Source organism: Ciconia boyciana, chromosome 1 (assembly GCF_034638445.1).
Source record: "Ciconia boyciana chromosome 1, ASM3463844v1, whole genome shotgun sequence".
In the NCBI taxonomy this organism is placed as follows: domain Eukaryota; kingdom Metazoa; phylum Chordata; class Aves; order Ciconiiformes; family Ciconiidae; genus Ciconia; species Ciconia boyciana.
The window spans coordinates 53,866,410-53,888,651 of NC_132934.1; the positions used below are offsets into that span (position 1 = coordinate 53,866,410).

General features: G+C 41.0%; 1 protein-coding gene across 1 annotated transcript in view; it reads left to right on the forward strand.

Moving 5' to 3' along the window:
• The window catches only part of SLC17A8 (solute carrier family 17 member 8), a 37,095-nt gene extending 16,873 nt beyond the window's left edge, over positions 1 to 20,222 (forward strand). The window contains exons 4-14 of the mRNA XM_072884687.1: positions 235 to 349; positions 824 to 911; positions 3,750 to 3,836; positions 4,749 to 4,888; positions 6,458 to 6,607; positions 8,888 to 9,020; positions 10,303 to 10,413; positions 11,811 to 11,938; positions 12,562 to 12,916; positions 14,013 to 14,109; positions 20,196 to 20,222. Of these exons, the coding sequence (XP_072740788.1) occupies positions 235 to 349; positions 824 to 911; positions 3,750 to 3,836; positions 4,749 to 4,888; positions 6,458 to 6,607; positions 8,888 to 9,020; positions 10,303 to 10,413; positions 11,811 to 11,938; positions 12,562 to 12,900 (1,291 nt within the window). The 3' untranslated portion in view covers positions 12,901 to 12,916; positions 14,013 to 14,109; positions 20,196 to 20,222. The remainder of the gene's footprint in view (positions 1 to 234; positions 350 to 823; positions 912 to 3,749; positions 3,837 to 4,748; positions 4,889 to 6,457; positions 6,608 to 8,887; positions 9,021 to 10,302; positions 10,414 to 11,810; positions 11,939 to 12,561; positions 12,917 to 14,012; positions 14,110 to 20,195) is intronic.
• The last annotated feature ends 2,020 nt before the right edge of the window (positions 20,223 to 22,242 follow it).

A 22,242-nucleotide genomic window follows, 5' to 3' on the forward strand; every position in this document is an offset into this window, starting at 1 on the left:
ATTAAAACCCAGCACCTTTGTTTAAGTATGTATAAAACTTCTCTTCCATTCAGAGAAGAAAATGTATTGACCATATGGGGATTTACCCCCTTTTGCCAATAAGGGCCTTTACAAGTATTTGGGTTGGTGAGATGGTGGTATGTGAGATTGTCTCTGCGACTGTACCTGAGAACAGCATCACTTCTGAAAAGTAGACAATAATTATGTTCCCTTTCATGTTACTTTTTTCCATAGGGTATTTGGAGCAGCTATCTTTCTAACATCTACATTGAACATGTTCATCCCTTCTGCAGCAAGAGTACATTATGGCTGTGTGATGTTTGTAAGGATTCTGCAAGGTCTGGTGGAGGTAGGAGCACTCACCATTTAGGTCCTTTCATACATCATTTCTTTGTGGAGATGTGGCTCTAAAAAATCGTAACATCTTTTGGTCAGGTTTTCTGATCAGTCTACATTTTTACTTGTTGCTCATTTTTAGGATGACAATTTTTTAATCATACTGATTTATATTTTTAAGTTTACTTAAAAGGAAATAAAAAGTTTAGGTTTCTGGTGCTGCAGGTTGAGCTATTTTAGTTTCCTTGTGCCATCCACTGCACGTACTAAACAGCATTTTTACCCCAGAACACATTACCATATAAGCGATTATTCAAATTAGTTTGACATCTTCATACCCAAACAACAGAGCTCTTCTAGCCTTACCTAACCTTTCCTACATCATTCCATGGTGACAAACAGCTAGACAGGTTGGACAGTTATCAGCAACTGCTTGAAGTAGGAATGCAGTGAAAGCAAATCACATGATGTGTGAAATGTCTGCCAGGGCGTCACCTACCCAGCCTGCCACGGGATGTGGAGTAAGTGGGCTCCTCCACTGGAGAGAAGCAGGTTGGCCACCACATCGTTCTGTGGTAAGTTGATAGGCTTATATGGTTTACGTAAGTACATATTCCTATTAGACGTAATTTATTCATTAATGATTTAAAAGAGAAATGCAAACCCTCTGCCCTTTGCTGTACCTGCCCACATACCCATTCGGCTTGTACTCTGAGCTCAGGAACCTGAGAGTCTTTTTGTTTAATATGTCACCATTTTATCACTTAAAGCCAACCCTCAGAATGACTGTCATAGTAAACTAAAATGGGTCTAGAGGTGTCAGATGAGAGAAATCACACCTGAGAGAAATTACATTGTTTTTTTCATTTGCTCCATCTTTAAGGATTCAATTTATTATACATATTGAACTGACCCTCCTAATCAAGCATGCATTTAAAAAATCATTTTAAAAGGACTTGAGTACTTTAGGCTGGCTGCTCAATATACTGCAGTGGAGGTGATGTAACTTGTTGCCACTGGCTGTTCTGCTTTACTCTGGTTTGAATTATGATCAGGCTTGTACTTTGCTCTCTTCTCTGGGTCCTTTTCCAACACTGACAGCTGGCCTTCTGGAAGACAGCTTGTGAGAAATTTCAGAAGACTGTGGGGAGAGGAACCCAGTGGAAAGATGGGAGAAATCAAACTGTCTCATTCCCTTTGGAATGTTTCTAGCCTCTGGCAAGAATCTTAAGCCTTATTATGAAGCAGGGAGCAGGAAAAATACTAAGGTTTTACACCATCTTCTTCAAGGAAGATACCCTCTTTTCACTTACAGCCACACTAATGAAAAGGAAAAAAAAAAAAGGGTTTTCTACTTTTAATTCCATCCTCCAGGTAGCAGTTTTTGAAAAGAGGTGCCACAGGTCACTCTCTGCTACCACTTTCTTGTCAGATGAGAGTACTGTGAGTGTCATACCTGTCCGGCCCTTTCCCAGGTCTAGTTTGAGCTGTCCCCTCCTCATACACTCTCCTACCTAATGTCTTCATCTTCTTCTGGTAAACCTGCAATCTTCAATTATCTGCTAATTCCAGGGAAAACTGTGGATATTAGTATCTCCTTACCAGCTCCAGGCTGGATTTGGGTAGATGGCTGAATGTAAGGAAGATAAGGCATAATCCAAATGCACTCCCTCTGCTTTTGTACCCTAAAAGGTCCAGATATGCAGAGTGCAGAGCAGGAATGGTTCTGCTGTAATTTCAAATGCGCTGTGTTGTCAGTGAAGGAAAAGGCCCTGCTTGCTAATTCACTCTGTCATTTCCTATCCTCTAAGACAACATCATCATCTGTCTTTGGTGTGTCCCTTCCCATTTGTACCAGGGTAATTGGAATGGTGAGTGGATGTCTAAAAATCCTGAAGAAAAACCAGAAATAGTAGGACTTTGAAGAGTAAGCAGTTGGGAAAGGTGGAAGAGAAAACAATGAAAATAAATGCAGATGGTGGGGTAAAGCCAGCTGAAGATTAATGTCTGAGAGAGAATATTCAACAGAAAATGTAAAAGTCACAGGAAAAAACAGTCTGTCCATCACCAGTGGAACTGAAAGGCTAGGGAAAATACAGCACTAAAATAAAGGAGAAAGGGTAAAAGGAGGAGTGAAATGAGAAAAAAAAGAAGCTTTTCATATTATGGGAATTTTATTTTTACTACAGATGACTCCAGGATTTAGTGATTATTTAGGTGTTTCTATTTTCTGTAGAAGAACAAACCAAAAAAGAAGCCTCTCTACCCTCAATGCTCTCTCCTTGAAATCCTAGCACTGGGTAGAGAAAGATCCATCCTGCAGCTCAGCACCCATTTTAGTGGCTACAGATCACCAATTCTTGCACTTGAAAGGTGCACAGGAACAGTGGAAAAATTAGGGAACTCCATGTTAACCAGGTTCCTGGTTTCTCTGACTGTATTCTTGCCTGGGGCTTTGCTATTGCTGTAGGAAGAATGAATTACACAGAGAGGAGGGAGAAGGGTCACTGTGAAGCATTGCAGAGAAGTATTTGCTAGTGAGTAGAGCATTAACAAATGTTCATTAACAAAGTATGTAATACTCTCAAAACCACAACTATCTAATTTCCTAGAATAATTAAAAGCAACACGTCTCGCATGTGAAGCTACTGGCACTGTCTTGCACTGAAACCAAGTGTCCAGATTGCATGAATTCTCCCTAGGGTCTTCATGGAAATTCCTTTCCAAGCACTTAAATACTCATCTCTTTCTACAAGTCACTTGGAAAAATATTTCACCAGTATTATATATTTCCCAATCAGAAACCTTGGCACAGAACACTTTTTTTATCCTTTTTCTCCCTGTCAACTTTTGCCTATTTATTCCAGCTGTTTGTTCATGCCGCTGATATGAACTAAACATGGTTAAACAGACTCAGGGTTGGTCTGAACAACCCCTCTGCTAGCAGCACTTGTGGGGTCACGCGGCTAGAGCCATGACAAGAGCCTCCCAGCATATCTGCAGCCATCAGGATTTCTGGACACCGAGAAGGCTTCAGAAATTTGGGTCATTAGCTTCTCCGGAGCTCACCTTGTATGCCATGGGGTTAGGTGGGATTCCCTACTTTAGTGCATACAGCTTATGCCTGCATAGTGGTTTACCATGAGTTTCAGCTTTGCGAATCCCATTTACCCACAAGGCACACCCCTTCTAGCTGCAAAATGAGACTCGTGATCCCATACCAGTGAGGGCTAGTCCTTCTCACCACCCCAAGCTAAATTTTTCAGTAGCCGTCCCATTCCCCACATTCACAAGAAATCATGGTGCCAGTCAGCCAGAGGTGTCCCTCCAGTTCTGCCCCTGTGAGCACCTGCACTGGAGGCTGAGCTCGTCTATCATACTTTACATGTTTTCTTCATCCTTTTTCTCCTCAGGGTCTTATGCAGGTGCGGTGGTTGCCATGCCTCTGGCAGGTGTTCTGGTACAGTATATAGGATGGTCATCAGTCTTTTATATTTATGGTGAGTTGTTTAACATAAAGGATCTCTGCGACTAGACTGGTACTGCCAGCAGTTTTGTTAAACCTGTATAACAAGTATGGATCAAAGTTGTTTTGGTGAATGAAGAGGTTGCAAATGGGTATTCCAATTTATTCCCTACTTATTGCAGCTTCTGAAAGCTTTTATTTTGTAATCATCTGTTGTAAAATGTTTTAAAATTGTAATACCCAGGCTACAGTCCATGGTCACGCAGTGACAGGGTTGGATGCAGTTGCAAAGGTTGCTCTGTAGCACAAACACTCACGTGATACGTGTCCCGGAGCGCACGCTAACAGCGAATGCTACAGCATATGCTGCTGATGGGGAGCCGAATGCCTGTGAAACCTTCTGCCCTGAGACATCTGCCCCATGCTGCCCACCCTCGGTAAAAGCAGTGCCACCTTTATGAAGTGGTCCCATCACACGGGTACGGCCGCGTGGCTGATCTGTGGTGCCTCGTGCTTCCCCCCGCAGTATGTGGCAGAGCTGGCTCAAACCCAGCCTTGCACATCAGCAGCCCAGTTAAGATGGATTTTCTCTGGAGACACAGAACGCACCATAAGATTTGCCATCGCAATCTGATTGGAAAGTTTTTTTATGCAGATTGTGACCATGTTATGACTGGTCTGCTTTTTTCCTTCCCCAAGTGCCACATAAAGCTTCGCTTCTGCCTTTTCTCTGCCCCACGCATATCATGTAATACAAGTGACAAAATGCTCAAACACTTTGCAAGCAGGCATACAATATACACAGAGTTAGCGATCATATTTTCTTACTTCCCTGAGCATACTTTCTACACAGATTTGGTTTAATTGGCTCTTGAAAGACCTGCAGGTACTGAAGTGTGGCTTTATTGGTTTTTAAAACTGAGCTTTGCTTTTCCTGTCTCTCCAGGAATGTTTGGGATTGTTTGGTACATGTTCTGGCTGCTTCATGCCTATGAGAGCCCTGCTGCACATCCAACAATAACCAGCGAAGAAAGGATATATATAGAAACAAGTATCGGAGAAGGAGCCAGCCTAGCTAGTGCAAGTGTAAGTAAAAAAGGCTTTTCTGGTTATAATCTCTGAGCACTTTACAGAGCAGCATACAACTGGATGGATACTGTTGGCTGCATAAGAGCAGCAGAACTGTTTGCTGTTGATGATTAGGGGTTTTTCCTTTTATGAAAATTACAGGATCAGGCTCATGCAGCTGGACAGGATGAGTTCAGCAACAGGCAAAACACATAGGGCTGTTTCAGCTCTCAGTTTATAGGGTGTCCCTAATCTAGGGAGGGGAAGGGACTGGGGAGAGAGGGGGAAACACACACTCTCATCTCCTGCTCTTGAGTAACTATCATGTTTGTTCTAAAAAATATTAATGGAAATAGCTAAATAAGAAACTGGCTGCAGATGTTAAATTATCCAGCTGCCTTTTGAGCTCTTATTAAGGATGATGATTGAAATATTCTGAAAGCTTAAGGACAGGCTTTCTGCCTTGCTCACTCTCACAGCAGCTCAGCTCATTGTTTTAAGACTTCTATCCTCTCTCTGAAAGGATCCTGGAAGATCCTGGAAACTTAAAACTAAAACCTATTTTCCCATCAAAACTCTCTCCATTTCCTTAGATAACTCATTTTTGCTAGTGGTGAAAAACAAAGCTATTTCTTGATAAACTGTTCCTTCTTGGCTTTTACTCTAGAACATTCTGGAGCAAAATAACTCCAAACTCTTTTCTCTACATGTTTTGTGTAATAGCCTCACTGACAGTATGAAGTACCAGACCCTCTTTTTAGGCATGCACCTGAAGTTTGGCTGAAGTCACTCAGGTCTTGGCTGGAACACTCGTTCCAGGTCGTGGTTTTCCCCTTGCTGTACAGCGGTTTTACTGCAGAGGACACTAGTTCCACCACCATGTGTTCACACATGACCGCAGGCATACGGTTGCCTGTAGAACACAACTACCATTAAAAAAAATAAGGAGAATGTCAATGTATATTGCCATAGTTACGTATTTCAGCTTCTGATTTGAATTCTATTAGAAGTGAATAGGGCTATGAAGTGTTTTTTGTTCCTGCGGTATGGAGTATTGAGGCATAAATAGAAACTGGAAATGCCAAAAGCAAGTTATAGAAATTAAATCTTCTACCATAGACTTTTTTTGCTGAATGAAATGAATTGGGTTGAAGCAGGTAGCTGCCTATTGCTGTGCTACCACATATTTCTTAGCTTAGATAATCCTTTTTTCACAGTCCTTTCAGTGGAATGTCTCAAGCTGCATCATGCCAAAAAGTGGGGAATGGCACAAGGTTTTCTCTAGTTTTCTTTGATTCTGTTATTGATCCTCTTATCCCAACAGCAGAATTACAAAAGACCTTGTGTAAGTTCAATAAGTAGAGCAATAATAGTACAGTAGTCATCTTAAAAATCCTAACTATTCTAAGAAAGTTTCTCTACTTGTCTTTTGCCACTAATCCAGGAGATATCTTTCACTTGCATTGTAAGTGATTTGCAGTGTAAATTGGGTGCAATGTACTGGATAGTCCTGATGCTAAAAGATACTGGGCTCTTTATTCTGCCTTCTGCCTACTCAAAAATGTCTTCAATTTTTTTCCCCCCTAGAAATTTAGTACTCCCTGGAAGAGATTTTTCACTTCAATGCCAGTTTATGCAATCATTGTGGCGAACTTTTGCAGAAGCTGGACCTTCTATTTGCTCCTTATAAGTCAGCCTGCTTACTTTGAAGAAGTCTTTGGGTTTGCAATAAGCAAGGTAAATGCCTGAGATGAAGCAGTGACCTTCAGACCTCACCTTAGGAGATGCAGAGTGCTTGAAGATCCCCAGATCTCTCTGAGGTCATTACAGTAGATTATTCACAGTAGTTGGGATGACATACTTCTGGTGATCTGATAGAAAGAAAAGCCTGCTAGCATCCAATTATTAGCAAAAGGAAAGAACTGAAAAGTTGTTTTGGGAAAGAGTTGATTAAAACCACCATATATTATGAAAACTGCAAGGTAAGTAAATAGAAATGCACATTTTGTTTAGTGCTAGCAGTTTAGCATTACTTGCCAGGTAATTTTTATCCTCCTTTTTTTTTTATTTCATTAGTTTTCATTGACAGTGAGGGGTCAAATTCTGTATGGATTGATATTACCTGCCACTGACACTTCATTAAAGCCAGCATTTTTACACTCCCTCTTCAGAGCATGAATGAGGACTTCAGAATATTTGTTCCAGAAAAGTTTTCCCAACATTCCTTTAAAAAGCCTACTTGCTCTATTGTAATTTTCAAGCAAGTGTAACCCTGCAAACTGATAACAAACAACATCATTATCTGTGTGGTCTAGGAGCACCAGTGTGCCCGGGTTCTGCAATGCTGTCGTGGTAGCAATGACACTCTGAATGGTCAAGCGCAGCATGGAGATGAAGAACAGGGGTATTAAGACAAAATAGGTTTGTTTATTCTGAATTGCCTTTCATAAATGCTAGAGTTGCACCTCTGTGTACCTCACTAGTTAAAAACTAATGTAAAACTGACTCATTGTCAATGTAAGGAGGTTGCGCATCCTAAAAAATAAACTCAAACTTCTCACTAAATTCCTTCTTCAAAGAAAAGCTTCTAGAAGGTGGCATGCTGATCACTAAAACTCTGCAAAATAGCCTTTTCGTGTATCTGGGATAAGTACCAGAGCTAACAGAAACAGTAATAACCCTTTGGGAGAAAATTCACCAAGGGACAGTCACACTTGACCAACTTGATAAATTTCTATGATGAAATGACGGGCCTGGTAGACAAGAGGAGAGCAGTGGATATTATCTACCCAGACTTCACTAAGGCTTTTGACACCATCTCCCATAAGAGCCTCATAGACAAGCTGTTGATATATGGGCTGGTTGAGCAGACAGTGAGGTGGATTGAAAACTGGCTGAATGGCCGGGTCCAGAGGGTGGTGATCAGTAGCACAAGGTCTAGTTGGAGGCCAGTAACTATCAGTGTACCCCAAGGGTCAATACTGGGCCTGATCCTCTTTGACATCTTCATTAATAATCTGGATGATGGGGTAGAGTGCACCCTCAGCAAGTTTGCAGATGATGCAAAGCTGGGAGGAGAGGCTGATATGCCAGAGGGCTGTGCTGCCATCCAGAGGGACCTCGACAGGCTGGAGAAATGTGCTGACAGGAACTTAATGGAGTTCAACAAGGGGACGTGCAAAGTCCTGCACCTGGGGAGGAACAAGCCCACACACGGGTACATGCTGGAGGGCTACCCAGCTGGAATGCAGCTTTGCCGAAAAGGACCTGGGGGTCCTGGTGGACACCAGGTTGAACATGAGCCAGCAATGTGCCCTTGTGGTAAAGAAGGTGAATGGTAACCTGCACTGCATTAGGCAAATTATTGCCAGCAGGTGGAGGAAGGTGATCTTTCCCATCTACACAGCACTGATGAGGCCATACCTGGAGTACTGTCCAGTTCTGGGTTCCCTAGTACAAGAGAGACATGGACATACTGGAAAGAGCCCAATGAAGCTCCTCAAAGATGATTAAGGAACTGGAGCCTCTCCAGTTCCTATGAGGAAAGGCTGAGAGAGCTGGGACTGTTTAGCCTGGAGAAGAGAAGGCTCAGGGGGGATCTCATCAATGTATACAAATACCTGACAGGAGGGTGCAAAGAAGTCAGAGCCAGGCTCTTCTCAGTAGTGCCTAGTGACAGGATCAGAGGCAATGGGCACATTCTGAAGCACAGGAGGTCCCATCTGAACATCAGGAAACACTTTTTTACTCTGAGGGTGACTGAGCACTTGCACAGGTTGCCAAGAGAGGTTGTGGAGTCTCCATCCTAAGGTCACTCCATCCTAAGGTCACCCAGGTCTTGGTTGCAGGTGCTGTTGGAGGAAGGGTCTGCAATCCTCCCACACAAGGATCCAGGATAAAAATGTGTCCAATGGGGGGTGGGAGGGAAGAGGTGAAGAAAAGGTATGGTTCCTATTCTCTTCCCTCTAAATCCTGAGGGAGGACACGAACAGTAACCACTCATTTGTCTAATTGCAGGTTGGCCTTTTGTCAGCAGTTCCTCACATGGTCATGACAATCATTGTACCCATTGGAGGGCAGCTAGCTGACTTCTTACGGAGCAGGAAGATTTTAACCACTACCACTGTAAGGAAGGTCATGAATTGTGGAGGTACTATTGGATTCTGAAAATAAGATATTTCAATTGTGTGCTGCAGTTGATGCAAATATCATAGTTTGGTCCAGGTTTAATTGTAACAAGAGACAAATTACTCTAGATTGCATTTGCAGCTCGTTAATCTGAAGCATTTAATGGAGAGCTGATGTTAGATGTCCTCAGGGCATAAATCCTTACTCATATGAGCATGCTTTCAAAAAGGGAGGAAGCAAGAAGCCTGGTTAAAGGGCGGTAGGAACTGGCCCAGAAGATTAGTGTGATCAAATAGGCCTCATCCTGCAAGCTTGTACAGACGAAGTTAACCATGTACCATGGTGCTGGAGAGATCCTTTCCCAGTGGATATAGCCTGGCAATAACTGGCCATGTTCCCACATGCTACTTCCAGGAGAACCCACTGGCAAGTTTAGGCTGGAAGGGTTGGGTAAAAAAAAAGACGGGGGAAAGACAGACTCATTTTTACTCAGCACAAAATAATTTGTTTCCAGTTTAGTCACTGAACTGAAAAATCAATTACATCTACATGTAAGGAAGATACTAAATTAGAGCAAAAATTTCAAGCCAGGTAGCCTGTGGAGTTGCTCTCCTCTGCCAGTTCCCGGCTTACATTATTTATGGACGGCACAGGCTGTCTGGAATAGAGATGCCTGCGGTCAGAGATGCCATGCAGCTTGGCTACGCATCTTCACAAAGGATTCTCAGAGTCATTGTGTTTTCAGGGCATATTTTCAGTATCATTTAAAAAAATAAACAGAAGGATTGTAACGTTACATACTAGAAAATGTTAATTTGCAGTAATGGCAGACGACTGGAAGTTCCCTGTGATACTCAGGGCTGTCTTGTTGTGTTGGTGGCATACTTGTCTGAAAAATGCTCTTTTGCTCCATTTGCCAAGAACATCTCAAATCACTAAAACCATGAGAAATTGAAGGCAAGAAGTATTTTTCTCCTTTCCCTACCACATTTGTGTGTTCGTGAATTTTTCAGTGCTTTGCACAGAATCACTTTCTCATTGTTTCCCTGTACTGCTCAGTGAGTTAATGTCACCAATTGCTTGGGTCATTTACACAGCAATAAGGAGAAAAAAGTCTATTATCAAACAATAAATATTCAAATATTTCTGTGAATCCACAAAGCTGCCAAGTATGTTTAAGAATAGCTGTAAGACACAAAAGAATTTTGTCTCATTTTAAGTTGCTATTCTGGCTAGACCTTATTGGTATCTCTGTGACCAATAGTAATTCGAATGTAATTTATTCCCATGTGTTTCATTTGAAGGCTTTGGGATGGAAGCAACCTTGCTTTTGGTGGTTGGTTATTCTCATACAAAAGGCGTGGCTATTTCCTTTCTGGTGTTAGCAGTAGGCTTCAGTGGCTTTGCAATTTCAGGTAAGAATTGATCTTATTATTGGTTTTACTATTAGTGATAAAAGTGATGTTATTATCCTCAGTGTTGTTACTGTCATCATTTCTATTATTCTGTTTGCTCTTAATGTAGCTGCTTATGGGGTATTCCCCATTTCTTCCCATATCAGAAATAATTTACTTCAGTATCTATGAAACATGTTGCACAGAGGACATGAAGCTTTGAAAGAACCTGCTCTTCACTGATTCCAGTTTACATCAGCTTTGTGCTGTTATTTCCTAATATACTTTTACAGTGTCAGCCACCTTTTCATCTTGCATAAACAGTATCCCTAAAAGGAGAGAGAGAGAATTACTCTGGAATGAATAGTTGCTCAAAGGCTATCAGTTGCAACCCCGCTCCCAGCCCTAGCTGCCAGTTTCTGCTTTCTAGGTCAGTCATCTCTCTGTTGTGTCCTATAACCAGCCCTTCTCCAGAACAGCTGTTTCTAACACTTTCATGGGTCTCACTATTCTCAGACTGACTTTTGTAGCTCCACCAGTATCATCGTTATTAAAAAAACCCTTTTATTATGAAGATGGAAGGCCATCAGCTAGCAGGCTGCCAAGAAGATGGATCTATTGAGCAAAACTGACCAGCAAAGTAACTGCTGGTCTTCAGTTGTTTCAGGATTATGCAGATGGGAAGTAGTTTTGCTACCTAGTTATGAGGTGCTTGCATAGCAGGCCATTTCTATCAATCAATTTTTATTGCAGGATTTTCCCAGTACTCAACTTTTTACTGTATTTAATCCCATGGACTTGGAATTCATCACCCTTTCTTGTGATCAGCCATAGCTCATATGACTAATTTTCATTACCTAGAGCAAGATAATTATCTGAGCTGATTTTTACTATTTGTTTTTATTTCTTAATGAAATATGTACCCAGAAGATACGCTACAGTAAGGGTAATTATTTTTCCTACTGGTTTATATTCTGGGTTTTTTTATCATGTTGTTAAACTGCTACTTAAAGTATCAGAAAACATGTATTAAAAACCACTACTACCTAAATAAAAAGATATCAGCCATTTAACAAACATGAGGCATTCATTCCTTAATTTAAAAAGTTTGCTGAGTGCCTTGTTTCAGTATGAGAAGATGGGAAGCACAGATACTTTAAACAAGGCCAAAACAAACTATATTTTCTATACAACATGATCCCCATAGGTGGGGAAAAAAGAGGTTTTGAAAAAGAATAAAGAGTTGCAACATATCTTCCATCTTTATCACCAAGAAAATACAACCCTTCTTTCTCATATATATGGTAATGGGGTTTCCTTCCTTTTTCAGGCTTCTCCAGCCAGAACAGCTGTAGAAAGCCCTGTTGGCCTGGTAGTGCAAAGATGTATAGTTGACTGTCATCTCTGATTTGTTGTAGGATTCAATGTGAATCACTTGGACATAGCCCCACGTTACGCCAGCATTCTGATGGGGATCTCCAATGGCGTGGGGACGCTGTCAGGCATGGTGTGCCCGCTCATCGTTGGTGCAATGACAAAACATAAGGTAACATTTCTCCATGTTTTCTAGGAAAAGGATTAGGTAATGCAACAAAAGTTAAGACATTTTGAAGCTTCCTGGGAACTCCATTTCATCATTGATCTCTGCAGCTGTTTTCTGTTGTTGTTTGTTTTAAACATTCACTTTTACAATATCACGGGGCCCAGATTCTCAGCTATTATAAACTAATTATCTGTGTAGGCAGATATTATTTTATACCACCTGAGGCTGGGTTGCTGCAATATCTCCATACTACTGGGTAATGTTTATAGGACTTGGAAACGTCCTCTACAACACATCCCTGGTAGGGTTCCTAAGCAATCACTGATCTACAATAAGATTAACTTCGTTGTTAGAGAAATCCCTGCATTTCCAACTCCACAAATATTTCACATGCAAGAGAGAAACTTCACTGTGAGGAAAAAAAGAAATCCCATGTTTTATTTTATTAGCTGTTGCTATGAAAAAAAATAATCTTCACAATGACTCTCATAAATTGTTCTATATGTAACATCAGGAATCAAACAGTGATCACGGTCATTGTTCAATATGTGCTAATTCATGGTCTAATTCAGAGAGTAATATTTCTTTTTAGTGCAAACTTAATGAGACCTGCACCATTCTTTCAGACCCGGGAAGAATGGCAAAACGTCTTTCTGATCGCAGCCCTGGTACATTACAGTGGAGTGATATTCTACGCTATTTTTGCTTCTGGGGAGAAGCAGGAATGGGCTGACCCTGAAAACCTCAATGAAGAGAAATGTGGCATAGTTGATCAGGATGAACTAGCTGAAGAAACAGAGATGAACAATGAAACTTTTGTAAGTCCAAAGAAAATGTACGGTGCTACCAGCCAAAACAGTGAAGTACAGAGAAGAGAATGGAGAAAGCAAAAGCAAGTAACTCCAGACATGGAAGAACAGACTTCTTACCATTATGAAAATGGAAATTTTCAAGATTTGTCATAATACTTGAAATTGTAAGGTTTGTATAGCAGCTACTCCCATCCCCCCTTCTGCCTAGCTGCCCCAAATCATCTGGTATCCATATTTATTTTCTTATTCAATTGTGTAACATCTGGCCATGTGGCTAGATACAAGGGGTGGTAGTTCCCTTCTAACAGTATGGAAGAGGACTGACAACAATGGGACTGGGAGAAGTGATACTAAATCCTTGCTCAGCCATCGTATCCCCTTGGGAGGAGCTCCTGCACCCATTAGGAGTTGACCAGACCTGACAGGGCTCTGGCCTGGTGCAAGCCTATGACTGTAGGAGCAAGGAGTGCCCTCATCATCTTCTCACCTGAACAGAGAAAGGACAAGTTTTTATCAGATGGTGGATCCACAGTGATATATGTAATTACTGGGGCTCCAGTAGCATGAAAGTCTGCCCTGAGTGGCCCTACTTTGCCTTTTTAGGATTCCTGTAGATTGGCATTTGAGCTGCTTAAACCATGTCAAATTGCAAGCTCATGCTGAAAGAAAAGCAGTTTTATGGCAGTAGGCTGTAATTAATTACTAACAGTCACTCAACAACAGGAAGAGGAACATGTAGCAGACATGGCACAGTATTGCTTCAACAGTTCCTTCAAATTGATTGACAGTCTGCTTTATATGCATAGCCCACAGAGTCTGGATAAGGCAATAAAATGGATACTTGTGAGAGTTCTCCCCCTCCAAAGATTTTGTGGTGGCATGAAATAATTTTGAATACAAAATCATTGTTAGTGATGCAATATTATTAATCCTTATGAAAGGAAATGTTAGTCCTGTTGGGATTAGGTTTCTCACTCAATTCATTATTGTGAAGTAATTTAAATATATTTTTCTAGTATTATACTGATAGAGTTCTGGCCTCAACCCCAACGGTCCTCAATTAGGTGAATGAGCTTACTTGCACGAGTAAAGTCTTTATTTCTGGATCTGTAACTTTTCAATGCCTCAGTCTTGCTGTTGCTACAAATGAAGTACTGTACCATTTGAGAATTAACAGAGTATCTATGTCTGAAAGTAATTTTCTTCTGCCATTGGTATATGTTTGACAGTATAAAGTGGCTTTAGCCTTTTTCTACCATTTTTAGAATCAACCAGTGGAGCATGCTGTATCATCTCAAGCACTTAGCTGCAACTCAGAGACTCATTGTGGCATTAATACTCTTTTCAGAATGGAGAATTTCAGTAAGCTGTGATTTAATTTGTCTTTCATTATGATTACTGCCTCATTAAATGCAAGTGAAAGCTATCCTATCTAGCCTACGATGTGCTTTGTGATGTTTCAGTACTATTGTTCTCATGTACCATGTATAGCCACTGTGATGCACATGAGCTTCAAACATTTCTAATATGCATTTTGCTATTTTGTTGAAGTGCAATTGAATACCATGAGTGGAATTACACTTGTACATTCATTTGAATCCATGGATGATTTATCTTCCCTACAAATGTGTCATGGTTTAGCTTCAGTTGGCAACTAGGCATCACATAGCCGCTCGCCTACCCTTCCCCTCTGCCCCCCGGTGGGATGGGGGAGAGAATCTGAAGAGCAAAAGTAAGAAAACTCATGGGCTGAGATAAGAACAGTTTAATAATTGAAATAAAATAAAATAATAATAATAATAGTGATAAATTGTAATGAAAAGGAAAACAACGAGAGACAGAGGAACAAAACCCAGGGAAAAAAAAAAAAAAAGTGATGCAACTGCTCACCACCCACTAACCATCACCCAGCCAGTCCCCAAGCAGCGATCGTTGCCCCTCTGACCAATTCCCCCCAATTTATATACTGAGCATGACGTGATATGGTACGGAATAGCCCTTTGGCCAGTTTGGATCAACTATCTTGGCTGTGCCCCCTCCCAGCTTCTTGTGCACCTGGCAGAGCATGGGAAGCTGAAAAGTTCTTGACTAGTATAAGCACTACTTAGCAACAACTGAAACATCAGTGTGTTATCAACATTATTCTCATACTAAATCCAAAACACAGCACTATACCAGCTACTAGGAAGAAAATTAACACTATCCCAGCTGAAACCAGGACAAAATATAATTAAACATGGAGACCAGGAAGTTAACTGATTCTCTTTTCATGTCTCTGGTTCCTTTTGTACCCAGCAAAATCCAATCTACAAGTATATATGGATGATAAGTAAAGTAAGCTGAATGGATGCATGCCTAATTTGACTCCAGCAAGGATTTTTTAATTGTTAATCAGCAGATGATTTAATGATATGGCTATTGTTACAGTACAGCTCAATCCTACCTTGACACAATGCTTTTCCAGGCAATCATATTCAGATGTTTGGGCTGTCTTTCTCCCTTTCGTTTTCATTTGTTTAAAATTGTTCAGGTGCATTGCATGAAGTGTAATCAGCATCAGCATCAGCACTGGATGGAAGTTAGTTTTCTTTTCTGGAAATCTTTGTTACTTAATCAACTCTTTGATCTACACAGTGGCTTCCACAATACTGTATGACCAAAAATAAAGCCAACTTATTGCGATCAAACAGGCTTTGTAACTCCAGTTTTGATAGATGTCTCTATCTGCAACCTGCTCCAACAGCCTTTTCCTGTGGGATCTGAGAGAGCACAATCACTGAGAGTGTTTCTGCTAAAAATGTCTTCTTAAAATATGTTAGAATTTGGGACATTTAAACAATCAGGCAAACAGCTGGCATATCCCAACTTGACTCCAAAAAAGTCATGGCTCTAATGCTAGTGGATGCGAATAACTCAAATGATATTTCCTAAGGAGAAATATTAGCTTAATTAAACTTCATTTATTGCATTATTTGTGTATTTTGCTGTCCCCATGTCCAAAATAACTTTCGCATATTTTCAAATATAAGACAGCGCCTATACACTCAGAGTTTGATTTGAAAATGGCTTTCTGATTGCAGACAAAAGCAAAATTTGTTTTATACTGGAAAAGAGATCTTAAGCAAGCTAGAGGAAGAGTCAGCTCTCCATAATGTGAAATGGTAGGATAGGCTACGGAATATTAACTTAAGTCTGAGAAGAGAAAAAGTAGGACAGTAAGTCCTAGGTATATGTTGTTCAGTGTTGTTATCCACTGACCTTTCTTAACAAAGAAAGCTGCAGCTTTTATTTCCTTGACAGCTGATGTTTTCCAGGCACTACTAGCAGAAGTTTATTGGTAATTAATACTCCTCTTGTATTTATGTAAGAGTTAAACAAAATGTTCCTTGTAGTGAGAAAGGAAAAATTAATGACAGAAACAATGAAAATTCACCTGAATAGAAACTTCTCCAGGGAAATAATCACTTGGTCCAAAAGAATATACAGACTTTTGGGTAAAAAATACAGCAAGGGCATCCAGATGTTAACAAAGTGCCAGGAGGAGTCTCATGTGTGTAACATAATTAATTTGAAAGTAGCAACGCAAAAATTAATTCAAGGTCACGCAAAATATGTCATGGCTTCACATGAATATTTCCAATTGACTCCTGTTTTCAGATAGTTACAGAGATCTTTAAGTTTATTCATTATTTTAAGGATTTTTTTTAAGGAAAATTCTGTAAAAACCAGATTTCTTATCTTATTTTTCTTCCCATTTTCCTTTAAAGGCCTTAATTTGAGAGTGCTATGTAATTATTCATATTTTAAGAGAGAAGAGTGAGGATTTCTTGTGGTTAAAAGAAGAGAAAGGGGAAAAGAGAAAAAGAGAAAGCAAGTTGCAGCTAAGAGCCAATGCAGACAGAAAGCTGAGGAATGACAAGAAATCAACTTCCAAATCCTGCAAACAGAACTTGGAGTTTTCTAGATATTTGAGTTAAAAACCTACAGGATGGGTCAAGACCTGATATTCTGCATCATCCCAAGGTTCAGGGAGTTCACTCAGGTCTCATTTTAAAGCTTAACTCTCATGAAATCAGGAATAAATATAGAGATTAGAAACTCCTCATTCTTATGTCGTCCAAATGCTTATGTTGGATTAGATAACACTACTAATGAGATAATACTACGAATGCTACTGCAGCTCTATATGTACATGCAGAAGACAGTCTGGTAGCCTTCTTTGTAAAAACGCTTTTAATGACTCACATACTGATATCAGTTATTTCTTAACTTCTGTTTGATAACAAAGTTTAGCTGTGACAGGAAATATTGTCCCTTTTTTATCTCACCCTTTTTTGGTTTTAGTGTTTATACTGTTTAGCATTTTTACAGCTCTTCTATATGCAAAATTACATAAGTAAAGAAGAAATTTATGTGAGAAATGTAGTAAGATTGCACTCCTTCGTGCTGAACTATCTTTAAAATAGCATAAGAGCCAACACATTTTTCCCCAAGAGCATACCATTTGGATTTTTTAAAATCTCCAACATAATAAAAGCTTAACCCATTTAAATTGTTTCCCCCCTCATTTAATTAGTGTATTGGATATCTGCAGCAGCCAACAGACTACATTTGTTTATGTGTAAGTGCATTTATCTGCTCAATAAAGTCAGTGCTCAGACTTGCTGTACAAACTTTTGGCATCTTCTTGGCTCCTTGTTTTAGGCTTAGTTCTACCTGCACAAGAAATTCAGAGCTCCTTTGAGGAGGTCATGGCTGTTTTGTTAAATACATGTTAGGAAAACACTGGAACTCATTAAAAATAAATCTCTGTTGTCTCAGAGCTGTAGTTGCCCAGAGGCGTCCCACAAATCTTTGGAGCACCAACCTCAGGAAGACAACAACTTTTGTAAACCAGGAAATATTTAAGGTACACAACAAAGATAGTTCTGCTCTCAGGAGCTGGCAGTCATCACCAGAAGCACCATGCCAGGTGCTTTCTCTCTGCTGGGCATAGGAACAGCAAAGGAGAAGTCAGAGAAACTTACTGATGCCATGTTTAAGACAAGGGGAATGGGACTCGCTCTTGTTTTAGGGAGGGGACTTTGAGCCCATCTGCTTGTTCCCTGCCCCCTCCCCACGCATGTAATCAAAAGAAAGATGTCTGTATGTCCTGAGAGACCCAGTCTATTTCCTGACAGGGATCAGTTCTGTAGTTTGTGCTGGTAGATAGAAATCTGCAGGGGGATGGAAGCAGCTTATGGGTCCCTGCTGATCCATGGTGGGCAAGGGAAAAATCATAGTACTAATGTGCAACTTGAATTTGGACGTGAAAGACAATAATGTTAAGGACAAAAACAAGTGAAGGACAATCAACCTGAATGGGTGTAATGTTACTCCTGTGGAATAACGCTGGTGTATGGGGCGGGCGGAGGCAGCTGGGAGTAACCCCAGCAGGTAGGTTTTACCTCAGCAGGGGAATGCAATATCCTCTGTCCTGTACTGTTCACTCCCATTTCCCGTTGCTCTGTACTGGTTTACCTGTTACAGCTGCAGGTTTACCTGTTACAGCGCTTTGGGCATAGTACAGAAAAGAGCTACAGTTGCACTGGACCTTATCTTTACTCTTTATTTTCTTGTTTTCACACGTGGCTTCTCCTGATTGACCCTTGCTAACTCATGGAATGGTACATGAGACCCCAGGTCAACACAGAGTCAATAATAGCAAGGGTTTGTTTTTTAGCAAATTCCCGATTTTTTTTTTTTTTTTTTTTTTTTGCCAGAAAGAGGGACATTTTAGGCCGAGGTTCCTGCTCACAGCAGCAGCCACAGCAGCGGGGCCATGGCAGGTAGCTGAGGTGTTACCCTGGCTGGCCGAAGGTCAAGGCCACGCTGGCCTGCTCTGCACCCTCCGCTCTGCCAGAGCACAAGGGGAAACGTCACGCCTGGACAGAGCTGGAGGGCAAAGTCGCTGACAAAGCTGGGAGGGAAACTACAGTCAGGATCTCTGTCCCCTGCCCTTGCTGGCTGCTTCACTTACAGGAACTGCCAGAGCATGAGAGGCAGCCGGTGTTTCTAAGTCGTTTTCTCCATCCCACATCCACCTTTTCACTATTTCCAAGCAACCACTTCTAGCCCAATTTCATTAAAAGCTGTGAGGAGCTTAAAATGCCCCGTTGCTGGCACCCTCTGCTGTTATATTTGCTTATGACAAGGAGCAGCCCACAGCTAATCCCCTCTGTCTCCTAAACTGCATCCAGAGCCGGGCGCCCATTCTCCCCAGTGCTCCCAGTCCATCCGTCCTTCAGCGCTCTCGAGCTGTACCTTTGGCCCATGCATCCCTCTGCACTTAGTCCCCTCCACACGTGGAGCTGGAGGACACATTTTTATCCCTGCTATGAAGGAGCTTGAATGACTTCAGCTCTGGTGGCTCTTCTCCTTAACACTGCAGGGATCCCACAAATGGCAGCATGCATAAGGCAGGGGTGAGGGCAGGCCCAAAGCCCACTGACCTGCTGGCTCTCTCATGCCATGGCTCAGACAGGAGGATTACCTAGCAGTTGTCCTTAGGCACTTTTATGTCTTTCAGAGAAGATGTAGTGCTGACTCGTGACAATTATTGGGAAAGACTTCCCCAAAGTTTAACAAAAGAATCTGCCTGTTCAAAAAGGCACGTAAGAGAAGTTTGCTAACAGGTTGTTCTCTGGCTTGTGTCAATGGTTGGCATTGGTTTTAGAGGACACAGGCACATATTAGTTTGAAAAAAAATCACAGGATGTTTCCTTGAGCCATGAAATTACTGCAACAGCTGAAGGTCAGCAAACCCTCCAACCCAACACAACACACACGCAGATTTCCTCATCAGGAAGGGTTGGTACAAATCCTTCTAGGGAGCATAGCTTTTCCTTCAGTAATATTTTCATTAGTGCTTCCCCCAAGAAATTATGAAATAGCTAAAGATGAGCAACTGAAATCTGTCAAACTTGTGCAGAGATTGAGTTTCCGCACCTGGTGTGCCCCCCAAAGTGCGAGTAGGCTTAACATTTTAATTTATTTCATGATGCTACATTTTCTTTGGGGAGCTGCATTTCTGTAGCTAGTGCCTTAGTGAAAGGTGCCCAGGTGAATTTGGTTACTCCACAACACATCACTTCTTACAGCATCACAGAATAGTTGAGGTTGGAAGGAACCTCTGGAGATCATCTAGTCCAACCTCTCCCACTCAAAGCAAGGTCAGCTAGAGCCAGTTGCCCAGGACTGTGTCCAGCTGGGTTTTGAATATCTCCAAATGTGGAGACTCCACAACTCTCTGGGCAACCTGGTCCAGTGTTTCACCACTCTCACAGTGAAAAAATGTTTTCGTATGTTTAAGTGTTTTTTCCTGTATTTCAGTTAATGGACTGTTCTTTATCTTGAAGGAGGTGATTTTTGAATGCTAACCAGCTCTTCTGGACTTCTTTTCTCTGCAGGTCCATTTTCCATGAGATTCTTCCAAGCAAGTCCTCAACAGGCCAAAGTATGCTTTCCTGGTGCAGGGTTATGATCCTGCTTTTTGCCTTGTTTCTGCCTCTTCAGATCTTAAAATTCACTATCCCATTGTCACTGCAGCCAAAGCTGCCCATGACCTTCATGCTCCCAAGCAGTTCTTCCTTGTTTTAAAAAATCAGGTCCAGCAGAGCATGCCCTCTCTTCAGCTCCTCAATCACTTGTTATCAGTTATAACCAGTTATCAGTTATCAACAATGCACTTCAGAAACTACCTGCATTGCTTGTCCCTGCTGTGTTGTCCCTCCAGCGGATATTGGGGTGGTTAAGTCCCTCATGAGGACCACGGGCTGCACACATGAGACTTCTTCCAGTTGTCCAAAGAAGGTCTCGTCTACTTCTTCCCCTTCAGACAGTCTGTAAGAGACAATCACCAGAACATTGCCCTCATTGGTCTGCCTCTAAGCTCTCAGCCGGCTCAACCTCCATCCCAAGGCAGAGCTCCATGCATGCCTGCTGCTCTTGCGTACAGGGCAATTCCACCTGCTTGCTGCCCTGGTCTGTCCTTCCTAAAGAGCCTATATCCATCCAAGGCAGCACTCCAGTAATAGAAGCTATATCACTATGTCTCCATGACCCCAATGAGATCAGAGCCCTGCAATTGCACACAGACCTCTAATTCCTTTTATTACCCCCTCCATGCTGGATTAGGGAGCAGCTAATTTTTCAGTAAGGAGTCAGGAAGTATCCACCATCTAAAGGCAAAAAATGGAGCACCTCAAATTTTTAATTAATTTCTAAAACTCTGGACTAAAAAGTAGATTGCTAAAATACTGTTAAATTGCAATATTAAGTGGAGGGGTCAAGAGTGGGTACAGGAAAACAGTGCTTTTTCACATCTCAGTTATTGCCTTGAAGTAATCCAAGGTCAGGTGTAATGTCAGTCAAGGTCTCATTTCATTTTAGCACCTGCTGGCTGACATTCTTATTACAGAAATCATCATGTCTCTGCCCATTTTTACTGGCAATCTCAAAAAATGAGAAGAACTGTATCTGGGCCATTATAGATCAAGCTTTTCCACTTGAAGAAATGAGGAGCAGTATATTTACAGAATAAAGATTTATTACATTCAAGAAGCCTAAAGTATCTGGTTAATTACAGTTAAATTCCTGGAATAAATTGACAATATTACAAACAAGACTTTATCAGCTTCTTTGCACTACAGTCCATTTTACTGGCATGCCGTTCAAAGGTTTCTGTTGCAACTCATATTTAGGAGAGTTACGTAAAACTTGATGTAGGAATGAGTGACAAAGGTTTTATTTATTTCATATTATTATCTGTTGACTTTTAAAGACCTAAGTAACAAGACAGGTTAAGCAATAAGTCAATGATTAAACTGATAAAATGAGTATCAACTATGCTAGGTTCAAAAGAGATTTAGAAAGTATGAAGTATAAAAAATATAGTTCTCTGAGTTGTAAGTAAGTTGAAGTACTAAGATTTTTCAGCTTCAGCTATATTTTTCTGTTCTATTGCTTATTTACAGTCTCTGATACTTATTAATTATCCTCTTTCTCAGGCAATTTATTTTTTTATAATCTTTAATATCAGAGGAGACGTGTATGTTTGGTAAATCTATTTTTTAGATAAACTTTACAACCTGACTGGGTTATGCTTTGACAAATTTTCCTAAAAAAATTAAGAACTGATGTTTCTTCAGGCAAACATTTTTAAATGTAGAGGTTATCATGCTATAGCAGTGACACTGAGGTCTTGCATAGTTCAAGGTTACAGTTCATCACCTACTTGAATAGCAGGTCTGTCACTGGGAAAATAGTGGTTCCCTCACATTTTCTAATTTTGACTTATCTTTCTTGGACTAAATTGAAAGCGGTAAGAGCTAGGTATACCCTTCCTTTGGCCCTCTCTGGAATGAACTGGATGTGCAGAAAAAAGAGTGCAGTTCCAGGGTTTATGTACATTTCCAGGTTGATATCACATATCCAGGAGAAAAATATTTTCTGTTT